Raw genomic sequence first — 22,206 nt, 5'->3', positions numbered from 1 at the left:
ATCTATCAGCCCCACCCCCCACCCCCCTTCTCCATCAGACGCTTCGTCACAACCTCTCAGCCACTCCTGATGTTTCCTGCCTTCCACTTTGATGGGTCATAACGTCTCAGCAGACGGGTCACTGAAATCAGGCTAGAAGGTTAATTTTCTCCAAACTCTTCCAGTGATGTTCTGCTCTTCTCCAGTGAAGGGGGGGTCTCACTTCAACTTGTGATAGGTGGAGGGCTTAGCTTTCAAGGCTAAACAAAGGGAGAAATCATCTTACTGTATAACCAGCTTGGGGGGAGAAATCATCACCAGGAGTAGGGATTTAGATTGCCCTCCTATCTCTTAAACTGCTAATCCTTAATATCCTTTATTTGGTGACATCTGGGTTGTTTTTGAGTGGGATTTCCCACAGATCATTTATGCATCAGAGAGGATTTTACTGTATCACTTTTTCTTTCTAAATGAAAGACAAAAAGTCACAAAAGTGCCAGGAGAGAAACTGTAGCACCCAGCTTCTTTTTTTATAAGCGCTCTGCCTTTTTTGTCTGTCAGCTCAGAGCGCTCAAGTTTAAAATCTTTGAACTTTTCACAAAGGCGCTGTTGGTGTCACCGGCCCTCCCCCCCCCCCCCCCCCCCCCCCCCCAATTTATGATATTCCCTGTATTTTTGCGGCCTACAGATCATGTCTTGTACCCATATCCTCTTTGCTCGATGTCTGCTGGAGTAAAAAAGAAACGGAGCAGTGTCGGTCATACAGTGGCTGTACAGCACTGTTCTTCCGGCGCACAAATGCTCCATTCAGCACTCCAGAGCGCACGCACAGCCGGCGCTTTTGTGCCCGTAAAAAACACTAGGTGGGCACGGGGCCTTCGACTGTCTCTTGATACTTTCTAGACAAATGCCACTGAAACATGCACCTCATAGTGGAAAATAATCTTTGTTGGAGGCTTCCTCACAACTACATTATAATTAAGGTGTAATTAAGGTGAGGGAGAGGGGGGGGGTGAGTGTGCTGAAGGAGGAGGTCCTTAGTGGTGACATCACGACGATGTATAAGGATGTTTCTACAAGACAAATACAACCGTGGAAAACAAAATACTGACAACTGAGGTGAGCACTAAAGAGTATAAATCAGCTAAACTCAACACTACCTGAACGATAGCATCGCCCCACCCACTCGCTCGCTGTGAATGTCCCAGGCTGTTTCTTTGTTCACACATCACACATCTATCTGCAGTCTGGCCAAATAGAAGCCTTCAGATGTTGTGTGTTCATTTGTTTTGTCCTTTTACTTGTGAGAGTACAGCCCGACATCCAACAAAAGAACACCACCGGACAGCACAAACAGACCATGAATACTTCCTGTATTTGCATCTCTGCATAATAGACTTGAACCTGTGACCTTTACCTATTTGAAAAGCTCATTAGTGTCACAGTGAGTGGCTGTATCAGTCCCAGGGGACATGTTGTGTACTCTTTCTCAGCTCTGTCTATTTTTTTTCAGCTCTCTCTCGCTGCCTCTACTCAGTCTTTTATCCCTCACAGTTAACCGCTTTGTTTCTCACAGACACCCAGCTGTCTCTTTCCTCCCTCTCTCTCTTTCCTTTCTCTCTCCCTCTCTCTCTCTCTCTCCCTCTCCCTCTCTCTCTCTCTCTCTCTGTGTCTGTCTGGTGGAGGTGGGATGCTGCAGACTGCTGTAGGTGGTCAGGATCACTCCAGACAGGCAGGAGGGAGAGAGAGGAGGCTCTGTCTGGGGCATTTTAAAGGACAACTGGCTGGCTCGTCCTCCACATTTTTCTCTCTGTTTTTTAAATCTATCAAGCAAATGCACTGAGCTGAAAGCAAAAATGTTGAAAATCATACCAGTATTTAATTTAGTAAAGCCTCAAAGGGCTTTGGGGAGAGGTTTTTAATCATAATAACGACACAGTTAAGTCAGAAATGGTTTCACTGATTGATATTTTATGCCTTGTCCTGCCTTTGGACAATGGTTTCCAGTAAAGAAAACTTCTTATCATAAATACCAGTTTTCATGTTGTTATTGAATATCCTAAAACAACAGAAACCAGCAAAGAATGGGGAAAAATGGGACAAAGTGCACTGACTCGGAAAAAGTAAGATTATTAAAGAGGGTTACAGCACACTGCGACTTTTGGGGATTAAGCCTTCTCGGTGGTGGTCTTGGTTTTGACCTACATCCAAACAGATTTCTTGTTTTTACATTTTTGGGTCATGATCTCTCCTCCAGTGGATTCATACGCGGGGATATTGATGATTCATCTGTCAGGTGAACGACATACTGAATGAAAGTCTTATTACAAGACAAAGCAAGGGAAAATAGAAATCCTGGACTGCATTGTCTGCATTGCCTGCATTCATGTACTGTATTCTCCTGCAGGTTTGAATGTGCTTTAATTCAGCAATAAGACCAGTTCAACAAAAACCTGCAATGCAATGGTCAAAATAATAATAAATCGGGGCGCTGGTGGCGCAGTGGTTAGTGTGCGCGCCCCATGTATGGAGGCTGTAATCCTCCATGCGGGCGGCCCAAGTTCAAATCCGACCTGTGGCTCTTTTCCCGCATGTCATTCCCTGCTCTCTCTCTCCCTGATTTCCGACTCTATCCACTGTCCTATCTCTGTCATAAAGGTATAACATGCCCGAAAAAATTAATCTTTAAAAAAAATAAAAAGTAAAAATCTGACAACATATGTATATTGAATTCAACACATTTCTGACAATGACCCCAAAAACAAGCATGTCAGTTCAAACGTATTGGTCCATACCCTTTAGTTCACATCATGTTTAAAAGATTTAGTTTGTGATGAAAATGTGTCAGCATCTGTTTTATTGCATGAGTTTAAACAACAAACAGAATAAGCACATTAAAAAAAACAAAAACGTTATCCCTTTACTAAAGTATATTACCCTTTTAAACAAGGAGGTACTGCTTTGTCTTTGAAATAATCAGTGTTTGCAGCTTCAACTCTGTTGCAAAATCATTTGAATATTTAAAGGCCTATCTTCACAACATCACATTTGGAGATTTATAGTCTGTAAAACTGGACCCTGTGAGTGTGTGTGTGTGTGTGTGTGTGTGTGTGTCTAAAGAGAGAGAGAGAAGGGAGTACTGTGTTCAGTATCAACAGGGAAGTGGTGAATTACACCATTGTGCTCTCATTACAGCCACTTTTGTGTGGAAGGTGGCAGCTGTTAATCTTGGCGCGAGGCTAGAGCCTTTGGATTATCACATGAGCACGCACACACGCACACACACACACACACACACGCACACACACACGCACACACACACACACACACACACACACACACACACCCTCACACAGGGTTTGTGGCTCTGATAAGCTGGCAGGTACCCTTTAAATTCATGAAGCAGCTACTGTTCCTCATTGTTTTGAATGTCTATCAGTTCTTGTCTCTCTTTGACTCGTCTCATGCTCTTCCTTTGTGGTGTTTGTGATAGTTGTTCCCTTTACCATTCAACACAGAAAGCCTATTGAGTCGCTCCACTCTGTCAGATGGAATCGCCATGACTCTGCTGACCCTGTTGTGACTCAGTGTACTGGAAATGCCCGAGGCTCTGAGGACATGAACTGGTGTTTGAAATGATGTCTTGTTGCTCTGCTTCCATATTTAACCTCCTCCATCTCCTCTCTCTCCTCCCCCAGTTGGGATGTCCTGAGTCAGTTCTGCGGGCCCAGAGAGCGGTGTGCTGATGGGACCTGCTGCGCCACCATGAGTTTACAAGATGGCGGCTGCAGCTACGCCAGCAGCGCCAACATGGCCACCGCTTGTGGCAGCATGCGGCGGCGCCTGGAGGACCAGGACTTCAGCCTGCGCGTCTATCCTGGAGCCCTGGCTGAGGGAACCATCTACTGCCCCGTCAGCGCACGCAAGAACACCACAGCAGCTGAAGCCATCGAGTTCCTCATCCAGCGGTTATGCCTAGAGCGGACCAAATGCTACGTGCTAGCTGAGGTGAAGGAGTTTGGCGGGGAGGAATGGATCCTAAACCCCAACGACTGCCCTGTTCAGCGGATGATGCTGTGGCCTCGCACTGCCCTGGAGAATCGCTCCAGCCTGGGCAGCGGCGAGGACTACCGCTTCCTCCTACGGGAGAAGAACCTGGATGGATCTATTCATTATGGCGGCAGCCTGCAGATGTGGCTGCGGGTGACTGAGGAGCGGCGGCGCATGGTGGAACGGGGTTTCCTCCCTCAGCCTGCAGGGAGTGACCCACCGTCCGACCTCTGCGCTCTCCCGGAGCTTACAGAGCGCGCCCTGTTGGAAAGCCTTCGAGCACGCTTCCGCCAGGAGAAGATCTACACTTACATTGGGAGTATTCTTATTGTGATTAACCCCTTCCAGTTCCTGCCAATCTACAATCCTAAATATGTCAAATTGTACGACAACCACACACTTGGGAAGCTGGAGCCTCACATTTACGCCGTGGCAGATGTGGCTTATCATGCTATGCTGCAGCGACGGAAGAACCAGTGCATAGTCATCTCTGGTGAGAGTGGGTCAGGGAAGACCCAGAGCACCAACTTCCTCATTCATCACCTGACGGCGCTCAGCCAGAAGGGATTCGCCAGCGGAGTGGAGCAGATCATCCTGGGAGCGGGGCCTGTGCTGGAGGTAAGGAAGTCACCTGACAAAGCCTGCTGTATTGAACAAATGTTACTGAAGATCTGCTAACAAAGTCTTGTATCTGTTCTTTAAGTTCAGTAGATGGCTTAGAGTCAAAACGGTTAACTTTATTGAAATCTGGTCATGACAAAAGAACAGAGGATCAGATTTTAATTTACATAATTTCCACCACAAAAATGGTGACATAGATGGGAGAGATATTTGTTGATGATTCTTTTTCAGTGTTTTATGTCTGCTGTTTTGTGCTTTGAGTAAACGTACCTGATTATAAGACAGCATACATAGAATCCATTAGCCCTCTTTTACTGCAGAAACTTTCCCAGAAACCCTGACGTTTTCTGACCTTTACCTTCAGTTGAATCCAAAGAAACTCATATCTTATTTTTCTTTCTGGTCTGTTGTTGATTCCTTCGAAAAAAGAAAAAGGAATAGGTATAGAACTCAAGGTCCTGATTTACCTCCTAAGACTTGAGTATGTTACAAGTTCAGTCTGAGATGAAAGTTTGGCGACAGAGACGATGTCCACACAATCAAAGTACAGAGTCTCTCTGGTAATTACAACCCTGTTTGTAAGAACTAAAGGGGGCGTATCGTTTTACAAAAACACTGACATTTCTCAGCTTCTTTGTGATATGTGCAATAAAATATAGGGTAGCAGTGTTTTGCAAATTATCAAATTCAGTTTTAATTTACATTTTATGCAACATTACACTTTTTTTTAGAATGGGACTGTAATTTTAAAGATGTCTTTTTTAATCTGTCAAGTATCTATCCATAAAATGAAAGGCATTGCAGCAAGGTTAAGACTAAATATAGTCAAGTAAAGATCAGGAAACATGTAATCATGAGAACAAGACTTGTTGCAGTAAAGCTGTAATGACCCCTTCCTTTATGAATGGCATATTGTATGGACAATATCCTGTTCCTTTGGTTCCTATGAAGCTACAGTGGTTTGGATACACTTGCCAGCTCAAATAAAGCTGAAGGTGGTTCATATGGACTGACTTAGACACTCCAGCTGTAGAAAGGAAGTGACAAAAGTCCGCTGAAATCTGCAGAGGAGTCAGCAGGTTATATCTCTGGTGTTGGAATGTCAGCTCATGAAACGAGGCATGAAAAGGATTAAAGAAATATCCTTCTGAGACTGGAATCCCTCGACGTACAGAGAAAACCTATATTTAGCCCCGGCTTTAGCACATATGACTCTTATGTGTATTATTTGACCCAGAAACTGGGTTTTCTACATTGCCCAATCTCTGCGTTGATGGAAAAAGAAAAAAACTTAATGGAATGTCACCTAATCCGCCTCGGATTATAGATCAATAAAGGATTATGGATTATGGAATTTCATTGGGAATTTCATGTTTTGGGAAGGTCTCCTGAAGGGCAACATGTGCTCTACAGACTTATAGAAAGGACTCAGTGAGCATGCCTCCCGATGGTTTGTTGTTTTCTGGCAGCCATTTTGTTCTGCACGCACACAGCTTCCTGTCAGGACGTATGGGGATGTCATGTCAACACACCAGCTGTGCATGTTGACACCATGTGCGTCCCATGTGGAGGCCTGCACAGTAAAACAGGGCTGTTGTACTCTCAGATGTATATCTACGGTTTGTCATCTGGAAATCATGAATCACCTTTTAGACCCACTAGATCCTTCAGGGGATGAAACTTCCAACTACAGCTGCTTTTATGTTTACGTTTTTTTCACAGAACAAGAACTTCAAACTTTGATACGATACTTGTAAAAATCAAATGTTGATACCTTTTTAGATACCATGGCAACTAAAACAGATGTCCTAGGCACCCATTTTTGGCTAATTCCTTGTTTGTAATGACCAAGAAATGACAAGAAAACTCCTGCACATTGTCTAAATTGTCTAAATAAATGTCTAAATTGCTGAAATATTGTTAATGTTTCAGTACCAAAACATGGCCAGTAGATTTTTATCATTCAGACAGTGTCTACAGTTGTCCACACATTTGATGCTGGGCAGGCTCAGTTTGTCACAGATAGATCGGGGTGTAGATCTTAGTTTATAGTTTAGCCCAAATTAACAGCATATCAAGGGGGTGTGGCATTACACCTGTGAATGGAAGAGGACGCTACAGTGCTTGGGATGTAAAACAAAGTATTCCATTTGAAATATCGGTCATCATGTACCTCTAATTTGAATGGACTACTGTCGCTCTCTCTATATTGCTTGTGACAGCTTGAAAATATAAAGATCTGCAGTTTTCCCCCCCATAAAGCTACTGTACTTCTGATACTGTCAGTTAATATTAGATTGTATTGTTTCTTATTAAAAAGTGTCATAGGACTGAACATGTTGACAGTCCTACTGTAGCCTCTTTCACCATGATTTTACGTGAAATTTCCTGCAAATAGAAGCTTTTCAGGTTCACAGATATCATGTGACGACTGCTATGCCATACATCCTAAGAATCTCTAAAACAACAAACAAGGAATGTATAACACGTGTCAGAAATGATAAATGGTATTTTGCTCTTGTACGCCGCATAGCTGTTGTTGAACCTGGGCGTCGCATGTGCACGGTTGCACTTCTCTGCAGGTGATGATTTGACGGTGGTGACTGAATACCTGTCAGAGGTGACAGCGCTGGGCGGACTATAAATGCTTGTTTTTGATAACAACGCGGATAGAGGAACATGTCTCTCTGAGGAACTGGATAGTGTACTGTGGTGGTGGTGGCTTTGTGTGCTGTGTGCGGGAGCATGACTGTGTCCTGTGTTATCACTTCCCCATCAATCACCTGTCTGACCGAGGTGTGAGAAACAAGGTGCTGGTTTGAATGTCACAGAGACAAACACGCAAAGGACGCGAGGACTCCATATTTCTGCTCTACTTTTCTTTGTATTGTTTCTTTCTTGTGATCTTGATAATATTGTATTTATTAATTAATATATTCATATTATTATTGATAATGTGCCAGGTATAGGAGACATAACAGTTTTTCTATGGATCCCTTGATAAAATACAAGGAAAAAATAATAAATTGTATATGCCTGTTTACCTTCGTTACAACATGGCTACGTTCACTAATATGTTATGATATCTATCTTTTGAAGCTTTTCAAAATCATAAAGTAATAGTTTGACATTTTATGATATATGATTACGTTAGAGTTACAATAAGATTCAGATGAGAAGAAGAATACTAATATCTGTATTAGCCAACTGCTAACTGGTTTCACCTCCTAGCATTTCTAAACACCAGAAGTATAGTGTTTGTATCATTTGTACAACAGTTAGTTGGATACATTTCACACAAAATAACAATTAACTGGTGTATGGCGGGCTGTGGTAGCAGCAACGTTGCATTCTCTGAAGTAAGCTAGCACCTGGCTTAAGTTACTCATAGCCAAAAAGAAACCCTGTGTGACTGTAGATTTTGTTTGGATCAAACATACTAGATATAACTTGATAATGCATTTTAGAGGTGCATTTGAGTGAATGCTGTTTTCCAACATTTCAAGCCTTTATGCTAAGCTAATTCAACAGTAGCTAACTCTAAGAACATATGAATGGTATTAATCTTCTCTAACTCTTGGCAAAAAACATAACAATTTTTAGTGGAAGTTGCAGCAATAATAATATATATTTATCAACAAACAAGCATGATAAGCTTTGAATGACCACTAAATATATTTAGCATTTTGCACAATTTGCAGTAACTCAAACTAACAGAAACTATATTTCCCCCCCAAACAGTTTGTATAATGTGCAGTGTGACCTTAAGAGAAATGTAACCACTCATGCCAAAGCCACTAAGTCACACAATGAACTTGTCACTCACATACAATTGTTCACACACTCCAAACATCGTGTAACTTAACAGTTTTCCTGTGCTGGAGCTTTTCCAATAACAGTTGAACATGATGTCCACAAAGCACTGTTTGCATGACCAACAGCTGGATGCAGTGACATAATGTGCAGCTGTGAATGCTTCAGGGCCTGACGTGTTTCTTTTCAGCAGCCACTCTCTAAAAGTTTGAGGCCAGCCAAGAAAAGAAGCATCTGAGTTCAACCCACCGAATATTTTGGTTCCCTCAAGTTGTAATGCCAATTACAGAATGATTTGCTTCGGTCAAATGTTGCCACTGCTTCACTGACGCTTTGTAAAGTTTTGACTGGCTGCCTGAGGCCGAGTCAGGCTGAAAATATGAGCTCAGCAAGCCTAATAAGAAGGATTTTAAATGCATGAAGAAGTTTGAAATTCTGGCAAATCTGTTGGTTTCCTTATGTGCTAAATAGCTTCTGCTCAATTTTTCCTTCCTGCAAAAATACACAAGCTCCATACATGATTCCTCTTGCTGCATGCCAACTCCAGAAATATTGACAGGGCATCAGATTCTGTATTTTTATCCAGCATTTTTACCTTTGGTCATTTCATGTTGCCACATAGTCAGAATCTTGGTGACATTCATATGGCTAAAATGATAGAAACATACTCTGCACCAAACACAAATAGAAAAAACATGGCAACGGTTGCACAAGTTTTGAAAAATCAAGGGCTGTTTGTGTCAGCTGTTGGCTTTAAAACTGTATTTATGTCGACAAGCCAAGGACAGTAGACGCCCAGACTTGGACATCAGCTCTGCACCAGCCTGATGAAAGACAGTCTGAAGTCAAACGGAAAACATTTCTCAGGATGAGCTATGTCTCTCTGGCAGGGGTTGATGTGGTTGGACTTTGATTTGAGAACTTTTGCGTAAGTGCCCGTAGACTGAGATAAGTCATTCTTGTTGGATTCGATTAAGAAGCTTACTGCTGACTGCATGAATGTGTGGAGGGAGGGGAACCTGCAGGCCTTTGAAATATCACTTTTTAAACCTTGTTCTTAAACATTTCAAATCAATTCTATTTAGTCTTTTGATTGACAACATTTGAAAGTGATTTTGAAATTGCACCACAGGGTGTGCTTTAAATCAAAATCCCTAAAAGGGGGGTTACATTCCTCCATTTTTGCCTTAAGAGAAAAATGGAAAAGTTTAATGCAGCCTCCGTTTCTCTCTTGCTGCTTCTTCACCCCTGCCTCCCTCGACCTCTGGTTCCCCGTTCAGCCCTCTTGTGGGTGTTCCAGCTGAGCAGAGTGGCCATCAGCACGCAGCTTCACATCGCGTTACGGTGAAGTGCAAGGTCAACAGCAGAAGAGAGGGGAGGCTATTTTAGTCCTTCATGGAGTCTGTGTGGAGGAGTCACCCTCCTGCTCAACAAAAAGCACGAGAAAATACATCCACAAGTAACAAAACTTAGCGAACCTGCTCAGAGCAGAAAATGTAAATGACAAACAGGCGGCTGCAAACACACAAACATGAGCTCAGATGAGGAGTTCAAAAGTATTTAGTTTATTCTTTTCTGTTGTGGGCCTTTTTTCTAAATTGTTTTATAGACCTGTCAAAAGAGACATCATCTTGTACCCATATTGGCAAATCAGGTCTCTGTCGCCCCAACCCCCCATCCACACACACACACACACACACACACACACACACACACACACACACACACACACACACACACACACACACACACACACACCCACCCTCCCTACATCTTCTAACTTGTGACTTCCCCTTTTCCCCTCCACTGAAAGAAAACTGCTGTGTGCTGCTGTGACTGACTTTGCTCTCCTCCCAAGGACACAGTAGTATGTGTGTGCATGTGTGTACTCTGCTACTCCGCAGTGTGTGTGCGTGTGTGTGTGTGTGTGTGTGTGGCTTTAAACGAACAACCCAGCAGTCTCCTTCTTCATTCATTATTTTGGAGCACTAGGCTGCATTGAGAGCTTTATTCTCTTGATTGACGCCCCTCAGCTCTTGATCGGGGACATCAGCAGCAGCAGCAGCAGGGATCGGTCATATGACCTTTTGGCTACAGTGCAGGCTTTGTAACTGCTGTGTGGCGCTTCTCAGAAACACAGCGGTGCAGCCACATGGTTAACAAGGACAGACGGTCAGCATGACATCACGCCGGCGGGATCATCTGACAGCTCTCTATGCTCTGATGATCGCACGCCGGAATCGTTTCTTGTCCTGAAGAAGTCTTTAATATCACACCGCAGATTGTCAGTTACTGCAGCAGTGTGTAATCTGAGCTGCGTTCAGAGGCAGGCGACTGTACAGATGTGACTGTACAGTAGGACAGTGCTGACGGGAAGATAGCTGGCAGGCTGATGGGAAGGACTCGGCCTCTGTGGTTGCAGATGATTGGTTCTCTTGTAATTTTTCTTCGGGCTTTCAGACAATCTGAGTCGCTTTTTTTTTTGTCCCTGACTTTAACAATGAAACCTCTAATGTCAGACATTAAAGTACAGAGTGGGAAATGTGATTATTGTTTGAGTGTGTTTGCTGGTTGAAGTTCAGACAAACATAATATATATAACTGTGCTGATGGATATATAAGAACATAAAAGTTAGATACTTATTTTGCAGTGATTAAAATACTGGAGACACTTCTGTTATCTTCACTGTTGCACTCAGTGACATGTTCCTACATCATGATGAGAATTGGCTCAATAGATTATAGATGTTTTTCAGTAGACCCTGCACACACAGTCCAGATTGATTCAGCTCAGAATAACTAAAACATTAAAACAAGGAACAATCATGACACATTTTTGTGAATATTGTTTTTCTATTCGACTTAATTCATCCCACCTTTAAGGACTGGATGTTCTGTAGGTCTTTATGATGCTGAAGTTCTGCAGAAGCTCTTTATTTTCTGTTTCAATGTGGTGGTGAAACTAAAGATCCTTGACGCCATGTTGGATCTTCAACAATAAAGGAAGGCAGATTTTCTAAATTGTCAGGGGAGGATGAGTTCGGAAGAAAATACACGTTTACATCATCTGTCTGTGTTTCTGATGCGAGCTGGATGGACTTTCACACAAAGTCATAAATCTGAACAAAACGTTGGCAGGTTCATGCAGAATATCCTGCTGTGCACGAGAAACAGCCATTATTTACCTTCAGATAATATACCGTACACATGCAATGAACGATTCTAAATCAAGGACATTTTGAGAGGTCGTGCAGCTGTTGATGGACACATTGGCTGCAGCTGACTGCCAAAGACTTTCTTACTCTGAACCTGGCAACTGGCCTGCAGTGTGATGCTGGCATATGTCCAGTAATTGCTTAAAAAACGAACACATTTTAAACAAATATCACTTCTTTAATAATTAATGGATTGGTTGTTGGTGTTTGTCCTTTTTTGTGTGTTAGTCGTTGTAATTTGACCGGTGTTGGCAGCTCTGGCCTGCTTTAGAAATGTCTGTAGCTGAACTGTGCTCTTGCATGAGAAGCGTGCATCCGCTCGTCAAATCCTCCTGAAGTCTGTCTGAGGCTCTGAGACTGACCCCAGCTGTGTGGTGCTGTATCAGGAGGCTCCTGTGGGGCCCCAAGGGGCCAGATTACAGCCTGTCTTTGTTCTGATGGTGTGGCCAGAAGACCTGCCTGCCTGCTGCATTAGTAGCCATCAGGATCCCCTTCCCCATCTCCCCCCCCAATTCTCTCTTCACCAGATGGTTCCAATCCAGATGTCCCCCCCTGCTCTTAACCCGGCCCTCAGGGACAGGACCTGTCTCCAGTGGCTGATAGATGGCTCCAGGTAGTGCCTCGGCCCTCTGGTTTTAAGAGTGTCTGTTCAAAGGTCCGTGTATCGTTAAGTGTGTCGGATGCTGCATTAGGACCCTGATCCTGCACCACAGACCCTCAGATTGCAGACAACTACGCACCTCAAAGCTTTAAATCCCATATAGCCTGGACACACACACACTTATTATACAGAAACATTGCATGGTTCTTGTAAATGAACCCACTGAACCTGAATCTGAGGAGGTTGTGACGAGGCTTGCAGTTTGGCATGAAGATGTTCTGTTAACATTTTTTTTCCTTCCTGTCGCTGATTTGGATACCTGGACTTGAGTTATTGGCTGATGGGAAAAAAACAAAAAAACAGAAACTAGAGCCATACATATGCTCATTATTTGTGAGGAAAAACAGTATCTTTGTTTGCTTTGAATTACATTACACTCTGTGCTAGCATCACACTACTTAAGTTTTTTACTTTTATGCAAAATTATTATTATTTTCTTTTTTTGGGGTGGGGGGGATTGGTTAAGCTTTCAAAATGGGGCATTTACTGTCATATATTTAACTGTAGCTGTATAATGTAACTTTTCTTCTTCAATGTGTGTGCATTGAGTGGGTGCTGCTTTTATTCCCACTGCTCTGCACCGTTTCCACTGTGTGCGTGTGTGTGCGTGTGTGTGCGTGTGCGCGCGTGTGCGTGTGCGCGCGTGCGCGCGTGTGTGTGTGTGTGTGTGTGTGTGTGGTGCAAACCAGTGTGCAGAGAAGAAGCTCCTGTCAAAACGTGTTAGCAGTCATTCCTACCTACAGCAGGGGGAATGACAGACTTTCACCCACGACTGACTGTGTCCTTGCTCTTTAAATCACAATGAGACATCCAAAAGCTCTCTGCCATCAGAGCCGGTCCCTGCTGAAAGAGGACAGGAGGATTTTATTGCAAGGCACTTTACACTGTAGGTCTGTGCATGAGGGAACCTCTCCCTCAGTGAATGGTTACATCAGTTCTCATTCACTTTTTGGAGGGCTACACACATGGTTATTTGAGGACAAGAAAAACTCGGCTGAAATGGATTTAGTAGGCTATAATAATTTTGTTATTTCTTCCTACAGTGCATTATTACACAACTTTAAAACCCTCTACCATAAAAGTTAGGTTTTATGTAGCTAGATAATGTTTTCTGTATGTGCTTGCTGGATGTCTCCTGTCTTACAGTAAACAAACACAAGAATGTGCTTTGTTTATAAAGGCATATTATGTTTGTAAAAAAAAAACTACACAGAAGGATCAGTTCCTTAAAATATCTTCAAATATTGAACATCATGGCTGAATCTAGCATCTTCTGTTTCATAGCGCTAAAGGAAGAAGCAATTTCAGGTAGTAAAACGCGATGTTAGCAAGCAATAACAGTGCAGTGCTAGCTTAGCGTGTAACGTTAGTCAAAGCTAGCCAAAAGTGTTTTCAATTCCTCAAATTAAAAGCTGAATTGTAAAAGTAAGGAAAAACAAAACACAAAAAAACAGAAAATCAGGGGTCTTTGAAAGTTATTCAGACTTCAGTCGGGCTACTAGTCATGCTGCGGCTAATGTTAGCTCAGCTTGTTTCTAGCTTTGATGACTTCATTGTACTGAGCCCGGTTTTTTAATAATTATAGCAGTTCACATCCCTGCAGGGTTTGTTGTTAACAGCTGTTAAATTATATTAAAGAGTTTCTCAACAATGACTAATACTCAAGTCTATTGGAATAAGTATCAAGAAGAAAATTGTTATTTCATATAAACAGGAGATGAATGGACAGGGAGTCAAATGTTGAAGGGGTATTTTGGGTTAAAACTTCCCGCTCTTGTTTTCTCACTCAACCCCCTTTTGTACATTGTGTTTCCGGAGTTCCTTTAAATCCCAGCTTTTCTCAATCAGCAGCGGCAGAATGTGTCCCACTTTCATTACATGAGGCTTAACAATGGCTGCTGCCTTCACCTCGGAGAGTCCTGCGCTGGCTAGCTATCGTGGCGCTGAGTGTTGGCTAATCACATAGCCCACCTCAGCCCCCCTATGTTCCTGTTAGCACTTCAGTCTCTATAATCCATATCCTCTGGGCAGTGAACGCTCTTCAATGAGCTCCCAAACATCTGTTCACTGGATTATCCCCATCTCCCCCTCATCAGGCCTTTCTCTGGAGCGTTCTTGCTTTCCTCTCTCAGGAAACTCGGTACAGTGTGCATTTATCCCCGCAGACAGCTGGACACGGTGTGCTAAAAACTCTGTGGTTGTATAGTTGACCTGGAGAAGGTTCAACGTGGTATCAGAAGCCAAGGTTTCTGCTCTCACCGCTCCCACTGCAGCCCGTCTGTCTTAATTTCTTAATCTGTTACTTATTTAAGGTCAAATATGATTAATATATCATTCAGCAATGTTTTAAATGGTTCTCCCGAATCTAAAAAGCTGTCTCTGAGCATCAAGTAAAGTATTCATATATTAACTCCATGTTCATAAGAGTTGGGCGAAGTCTATAAAATTTGATTATACTGAATTCTAGTATAAAATTACAATGGAGGATTATATTGTTGTTGTGGGGATGGGGAGGAAGCAACTCAGGAGCTAAACCATGGTAGACATTTTACTGAGTTTTTGTGTGTCATCATGCACACTGTAAACCCCAAATTCATATCTACCTAAACTCAACCTTACGCTTGATAAACTACCGACTCTACCACTGACCCACAGCTGCCCCAAAAATAGCCTGTCTGTGATTATAGTCTATTATAGTATTATACTATATGTAGTTATATTATGTTTTTTTATATATTTGCCTTTCATTTAATGTCAGTTCCTTTCTTAGATTTGGATTTTGCACATTTTCTCTGACGGGATGATTTATTCCAGTACCTGAAAACAAAGCAATTTTTCTCTTTAACCCAAATCAAACTACCATAGAGACCACCACAACCCTGTATTACTGACAGTTGACAGTCATGGACGATTCACACAGAGATAAAATACCTCCACTCAAAAATAAATGATAAATGAGCTGCAGAATGTCACTTTGTCTTTATGTCAAATGATTAAATTGTGTTTAAATTGAACACGTTAGTGCATATTTATGAGGACCAAGTACTTAACTTATAGCAGAACAAAAGCATGAAAAGTGAGATTTTCTGCTACTAGTTAAAGTATTCGATTCAGTTGAAAAATAACTTTAAACCTCACTTTTGGTGGTGATGTGATTCTCTGCTCTGTGAGTGTGAGAAGCTGTCACATTTCATCCATTCTTCATTTTTCTTTTTGTGCTGACTCCGCTCCACGACTCCACCCACCACATTTAGAAAATGGCTCGCGACAGGAAATTGATCGTCCAAATGGGCCTGATTGAATCTGTGCCGTGCTCATAGAGTTTCACAGCTATCAGTGACGGATGAGATTGTACACATTAGAAGGCGTAGTCGGACATGAGGCCATCTGGGAAGATTGGAGCAATTCAGCTAACCAGATCTGTGTTACCCATCTTGTCTATTTAAGCTGTTAACTGGTCTGTCATCAATCAAGTCTAATGTAATAAAGCAACGTTAATCAAAAGAGAAAGGGTCGCCTGCAATAATTCGTCATCTTGTTTTTTAAGAATTGCATTTGTGTTCCTAGAAAGTTCCCAGTATTTAAATTTCCATCTGTCTTGTTTTTTCCTCATTTGGTCTCAAACACAAAAACCAGCAGCATGTTTCTCATTACCTTTTCTCTCTGTAGTCTGCGGTCGTGATTCAGCCTTTGAAAAGTTATTTTAAGTTTGTTAAAGAAACAAATTCAGCTTTTGTTTGTTAGTTTCTGGGGAAGCTTTGCCTCAGACTAATTTGTAGCCTCGGAGCAGCGTATGGTGTTACAAAGAGAGTTTTAAGAAATGTTTGTCGAGTTTCTAAACAAATGTTTCTGTCATTTCTGTAAATAGTCTTTTCAAAGCACAATTACGAAGCACTTTACGAAAGGAAGCTTTTCAATTCTTAATCCTTAAATAGTTTAATAAAAACAAACAGATTCACCTCTTTCCATAATCAGTGTTCCTGTGATTCTGATCTCATTGGGTCTATTTCCTCAGTAGAAAGAATTCAAAGACTCAACATGCCCTCGTACCTTTAAGACTGTCAGTGACAGAGAGGTGGCCAGGGGTGGCACGAGCCCCCCTTGAAGATCGGCCACTTCTGGTGCCACCCCAACATCCTAAAACCTGAAAACCGGCAAGACACTTAACCACAAGTAGCTCCTTTGTCGGCTTTGTGCATTTGTATGAATGGATTAGTTTATAATGATGACACTTTACATAGCAGCCTCTGCCATCATTGTGTGAATGTTTAGGTGTGACCTGTGGTGTAAAAGTACTTTGAGTAGTCAGAAGACTAGAAAAGTCCATTTACTCTACTCTACTCTCTCTAGGTAGGAAAATCAAAACTGAGACTAGCTCACATTCATAATGAAAACAACAAAACAATAGCTTTTTCTGTAGCTACAGAACACAAAGCTGGTTATCTTAATGAAAGACTTGTGTTTAATACCATCCATCCATTCTCAGAGTTATTGTTAACCTTTTTTTGGTTCCCATTTTAATTACCATAGGAACTAGAGGTTACAGCTAAACAATAAAATAGGGATGCATAAAGCTGCCTGCACAGATGACAGCGTGAAATAGAGTGCTGAGTATCAACACAGTCTGTATAAAAAATAGCATCTGCAGGTTGCTGCGGTGCATAATTGCAATCATTGCAGTGCTTTTAGTGAAACTGCACTTTCAGCACAATGGGATCTGGTTCAGCTGTCGTACAAGTTGAGTTATATTCTTGTTTTTGAATAAACATGATGTCGTCAGCAGCGGTCTGTTTGCAGCCATCCCTGGCTTACTTATGTCTTTGTTTGTGAAGATCTTTGTCCGTCTGTGTGGATCACTGAAAAGAGCTCCAGACAACAGACCTCCTAATCACTGTCTTTGTACTTCTTCACCAAACACAACTTTACACATGAAGCATCATCCATCAGGTTTCAACAGGTTTTAAATGCGCTCACACAAAGCAGACCCCCATCCTCACTCAGCACCTCTGTATCCAAATGTAGTACTGTCGCGTTCAGTCCCTCCGTTGAAAGCAGAGCAGTGTGTTGTGGGTAAATGAATGGTTGCAGATGTGCCTGTGAGAGCGGTTGTGTGAATGAAAAAGGGGAGCGGGAGTGTGTGGTGGAGGTTTAAACAGGTTCCCAGACAGAGCCTAACAGGTGATGCTTTGGTTGGGTTTGTCTTTTTTATTGTACACACACCTGTTTGTGTGTGTTGGGCTTTATCTGGTTCTCTGGATACAAAGCTGCACTGTGTGTTAGTGTACACAGCATCCCTTCTTCTTATTCTTCTCCTTTTTGCTCTTTTCTGCAGCATAGTCCTCCTTTCCTTTCATGTTTTCTCTTTGTTGTACTTTTGCTTTCATTAATCAAGCATAGCTTTTCCTCTCTCAAACATCCCACGAGTCCCTTTTGGGTATATTGGCATGTCTGCATCCTGCAGCAAAATGAGACCCATGATTGACCACTTTATTAACTTTAAGTTAACATAATAAGACAAGACAAATTGCAACCATTACTTTTAACGCCTTTGTTGCACAGTACAGAAATAAGTCAGATCTTTTTGTTGAGTCACATTGATAGATCTCATCGTTGTAGACTCTTGACCGAGTGGCAACTTGGGGTGTCTAAAAATTAAGCCAATTCAGAAGTGCAAAAAAACAAAAAGAATCTGCAGTTCTTTGAGTGTCCAGTTGAGACCGACTGCAAAAAACCAAGAAAACCCAATTGGGCCGCCCAATATTAAAATGGGACCCAATGATAAACATGATCAGAACCCGGTTCAAAAAATAGGTTAAATCTGTACAGTGGGGGAAGTTATAGGTTTTGTTGTCATGAAAGCGTTATGTGTGCATTTGCATACATTCGGGCGTGGCTTAGCTGACCAGATCGTGGGTGTGTTGTATCTGTTATCCAGGAGGTTTAAAACCTCTCTTATACCTCTTTACCTGCTTCTAGATTGATTGAAAGTTAGCTTGAGTCAGCACTTCCAATATGGCGACCATCATTGTTGGGCTTCATAACTCATCTTGACAAATCAGTGGGTGGGTGACGTCACTGAGATGTTTTATCCACTCTATGGTCTTGACCTATTTTTTGGTCCTTCAAAGAGCAAAGAGTAGAAAACCTGTGGATGTGTTCAGATGCTGTGGTTGGATTCATATCATTCTCACTGCGCCCTGTTTGTTGAGCTCTGATCTATAGCCTGTACTCTGCTGCTGCAATGACCCGGTTTCCCCCTTGGGGATCATTAATGTTTCATCTAATCTAATAGAGCATGTAAGAGGGCAGATGACGGATGATGCTGCTGCTGCATGCCATAAACTCTGGTAATGTGGTGGCTTGTTCATTGTGCAGCCATGCAGCTTCAGGAGTGTGCATGTTCAATCTCAGGAAAAGTTGTGCGTTACATTCTAGTGATTAGATCAATTAGATCAATGAGCTCAATTAACTTTGTGCAGTCTGGAGAAAGTTAATTAGAAAACTGGACCAAAACTTATTTTAATGACTTATTTTGGGCTTGTAGTCAGGCAGGACAAGGCAGTAAGAGCCTTTGGATTGAACAGTTGACTATCTGACCTGAGCAGCTAAAACTGATCTGAGGCAAGATCTAAACCTCCATAAATCTTCAGATTAAAGGGATAATTCTCTATAAATTAACTTGTCATCGTAAACCGAGCAACAGAATAGGAGCAGCAGGGCAGGAACTTTAAGAAGCCAATCTTGACTCCAAATAACCTCAAAGCAAACACAGCCGAGACGGAAAAAGAGACGGACAATGGAAAGAGGAACGGGCAGCATGATGCACTCTCATTTCTGCTCGCTGCTGAAATGCTTTATAGTTGATTTTAGCTTTACTACTTTGAAGTCAGAAACCTCGCCCAGTGTCTTTAGACATTTTTTCCATGAGTAGACACTAGAAACAAAGATTGTCAAAGTCACAAACATCTGAATGTAAAGTAAAAAAACACAACCTTAATTTTAATGGAGTTAAGTCTTTTATGAGTGTGTGCTCTGCAGGTACACTACGCATAAGGAAAGGCTGTCAAATTCATATTTGCTAGTGAGCCTATTTGTAAGAATGAGACTGAAGAATTAGTTTTGCTAAAATCAATATGACACAACATCAACATCAACTCAACTTCAACTTTATTTGTCCCTGAAGGGTTTGCAGCAAGGCATAACAGGACAGAACAGGACATGTGTAGATATATATAGGCTTCTAGGGGATTTATTAGCTGTTGATTTTCATCGTGTTTGACTTAATTTATCATAAATATTTAGTCAAAGACGCCTTCCTGTTGAGTTGCTTGCTGAAAACTAAACCCTAGTTTTATCATTTTATTGATGATTAACCTTATACTTGAAAAAAAAGGTAACCTTCCGCAAAAATCAGTTGCATTTGTCTGATGCTGAACCACACTGCATGCATTTACAACCTCTGTGAATAATGTTAAAGCAAGAAGTAGGTCATCGGAGTCTTGAAATGTCCACTTTCTGTAATTACTTCTTCAGTTTCATTCTGTTTCACAGCCTCTCTTACTGCATACGTTTCTTGTAAATCCGGCTCAAGTAATGTATTTGAAACACAGAGTAAGTAAAATGTTAAAACTGAAAAGAATATTGTGTAAAACTATAAAACATCCATCTGTAACGTACAGCACTGATGTGCTTGTTCTGCTGTATCACTGCAGCTGTGTCTCTCCCCTGGTACACAGCCCTGCAGAGAGAAGATAAAAGCGCTCTGTTGCAGCGACCGGCCTCCCTGCCTTCATCTTCTCTCCGTCCCACCCACCCCTCCACAGCACCGGGGGGCACATGGAGGGGGTGGGAGATAAAAAAGCAAAGGGGGAGGATGAGAGAGAAGGAAGAGAGGAGGATGTGGGGGATGAGAGAAGAAGGATGAAATCGTCGCTTAAATAATACAGAGCGAGAGAGTCATTTTTTTTTTTTAAGCAGGCGGGCTCCCCCGTGTCCCAGTTTCTGCGGTTTAGTGGAATCGAGATGAAGCGGGTATTGCCGGCAGATTTGTCTCATCCTGAAAGCCATCTCGTCTCCAAAGTCTTCAGAAGTGAAGCAATGCATCAGAAATGCAATTCTCGCACCGTATCGACTCTCTCTCCCCCCCAGCAGCTTGTTCACCTTGTAAACAGGCAGCATCAAGATGTGTGTCTGAGTGCCCTGAGAGCTCCCACTTCCGTAAAGACCCTTTTAGGGTGTTTAATAGGTCAGGTCTGCACCGTTTATCGCTTCCTCTCCACTTAAAAAAACAAAAAACAAACTCCTGCTCTATCTAAACGTCTGCAGCTCTCTGTGGACCACAGATCATGGGGGATGGGAGCAGAGTGTCACTTTAATGTCCCTTCATGCTCAGTAAGCACGGTGTACAGAAACCTGCATGGTTGCCATTAAATGTAATCTTAAACTTGTGAGATTCCGCTGATGCTTAAAATTCATCATGGGAAATCTTTTAAATGATGAAGCAACACATTCTGAAATGTGGCGCTCACGTCTATATGATCTCAACACCACACACATTTGTAAACAGAACTGTGACATTAACTATATTTGTTCACACTTTTCCGAGACGAGGATAAGCTGTGACAAAAAAAAGACTTTGTCAAATGATTGATTATGCCACAAAAAAGGAGGTAAATCATGAATGTTTAGCGTGTCTGCAGCTGTGAGATGGATGGAATAACTTTTTTCATTGGCATAATCTCAAGATAACAATCTAATTATTTAGTTATCTTGGAAAACAACGCCTGTCTTCTTAAGATTATAAGATAATAAGTCTTGAACACAATGATTTTCTCTCTATCGTAGGATGAATGTAGGAAACTAGAAAACGAGTGTCTGTCTCGCTTTGATCTGGTTTCAGGCTGACGTGATTGTCGAGAGGCTTCATAGCTGAACAGTCTGATGCGAGAGAGAGAAATCCTTCTGAAAGATGACTTCACACTTTGTGCTGCGCAAAAGCATATATATTTAGTCATTCATTCCTATGTTCCATATTCAAAGTTATTAGAGAAAATTACACTTTGTTTCTCCATTAGATCAAATATTTAGTTGTGATCCTGAGTAACAGCGTGGATGGTGTTTAGTCGTTTTGAGCTTGTGTAGAAAGCGACGTGATGTGTAAGAGAAGACGGCACGTGCCTGTTTGCACACTTCAACATGCATCTTATCACATTCATGCTTGTTAACTGTGCAAAGATATAAACATGGTTGATGACGTGCTGATATGACTGCTGCATCATCACACAGTTATTTAACAGCTGAGTTTTCACTTGGTGTTTGTTCTCCGCTCTGGGACTCAAAGTGTGTGTTTAGTTTTGTGTAGTTTGTCTTTTGGATTTCATGCAGTATTCGCTCCAGTCGTCTGCTGAACTGTTCACGTCGCATTTTGCTGCCTGATATATAAATAGATCTCGCTGCTCGTATCGCAGAGTGAAGCCTCGTCCTGGAGTCTAACACACGTCAGTTCAGAGAAGGAAGAGATAAGATAGAGAGCAGACGGCGGAAATAATAAAGCTTGAAAGTGGAGGAGAGAGGAAGAAGTGCACGCGGCCAAAAGAGGCCGCAATGCAAACGAGGGCTAGAGCGGCTTATAAGAAGAAAACTTGAGAGGTAAAGATAGCAGAAGAAAGAATGAATGGTGGCTCAGTTTCAAGCTAATTTTCAGACGGACAAAGAGGAAATGGAGCAGTCTCAAAGTAGGACAGTGTCTCTCTTCTACTGCCCTCACCTCCATGCAATGTCCCCCCCCCCCCCCCCAGAGATAAGACAGGAGGAAATGCCATGCTCCTTTATTGAATTAGTTTGCCAAATCCACTGTTCGTACAGAGC

General features: G+C 42.1%; 1 protein-coding gene across 8 annotated transcripts in view; it reads left to right on the top strand.

The window, feature by feature from the left end:
- The window catches only part of LOC110005162 (unconventional myosin-IXAa), a 147,382-nt gene that overhangs the window by 33,129 nt on the left and 92,047 nt on the right, over positions 1-22,206 (top strand). For all 8 annotated transcript variants that reach the window (XM_065956964.1, XM_065956967.1, XM_065956961.1 and 5 more), the window contains exon 2: positions 3,678-4,647. In XM_065956964.1, the coding sequence (XP_065813036.1) occupies positions 3,745-4,647 (903 nt within the window). In that variant the 5' untranslated portion in view covers positions 3,678-3,744. The remainder of the gene's footprint in view (positions 1-3,677; positions 4,648-22,206) is intronic.

The sequence above is a fragment of the Labrus bergylta genome, chromosome 7 (genome assembly GCF_963930695.1).
Source record: "Labrus bergylta chromosome 7, fLabBer1.1, whole genome shotgun sequence".
Lineage (NCBI taxonomy): Eukaryota > Metazoa > Chordata > Actinopteri > Labriformes > Labridae > Labrus > Labrus bergylta.
The sequence above is the reverse complement of the archived record's forward strand: the minus strand, read 5'-3'. Positions and strand labels throughout refer to the sequence as shown.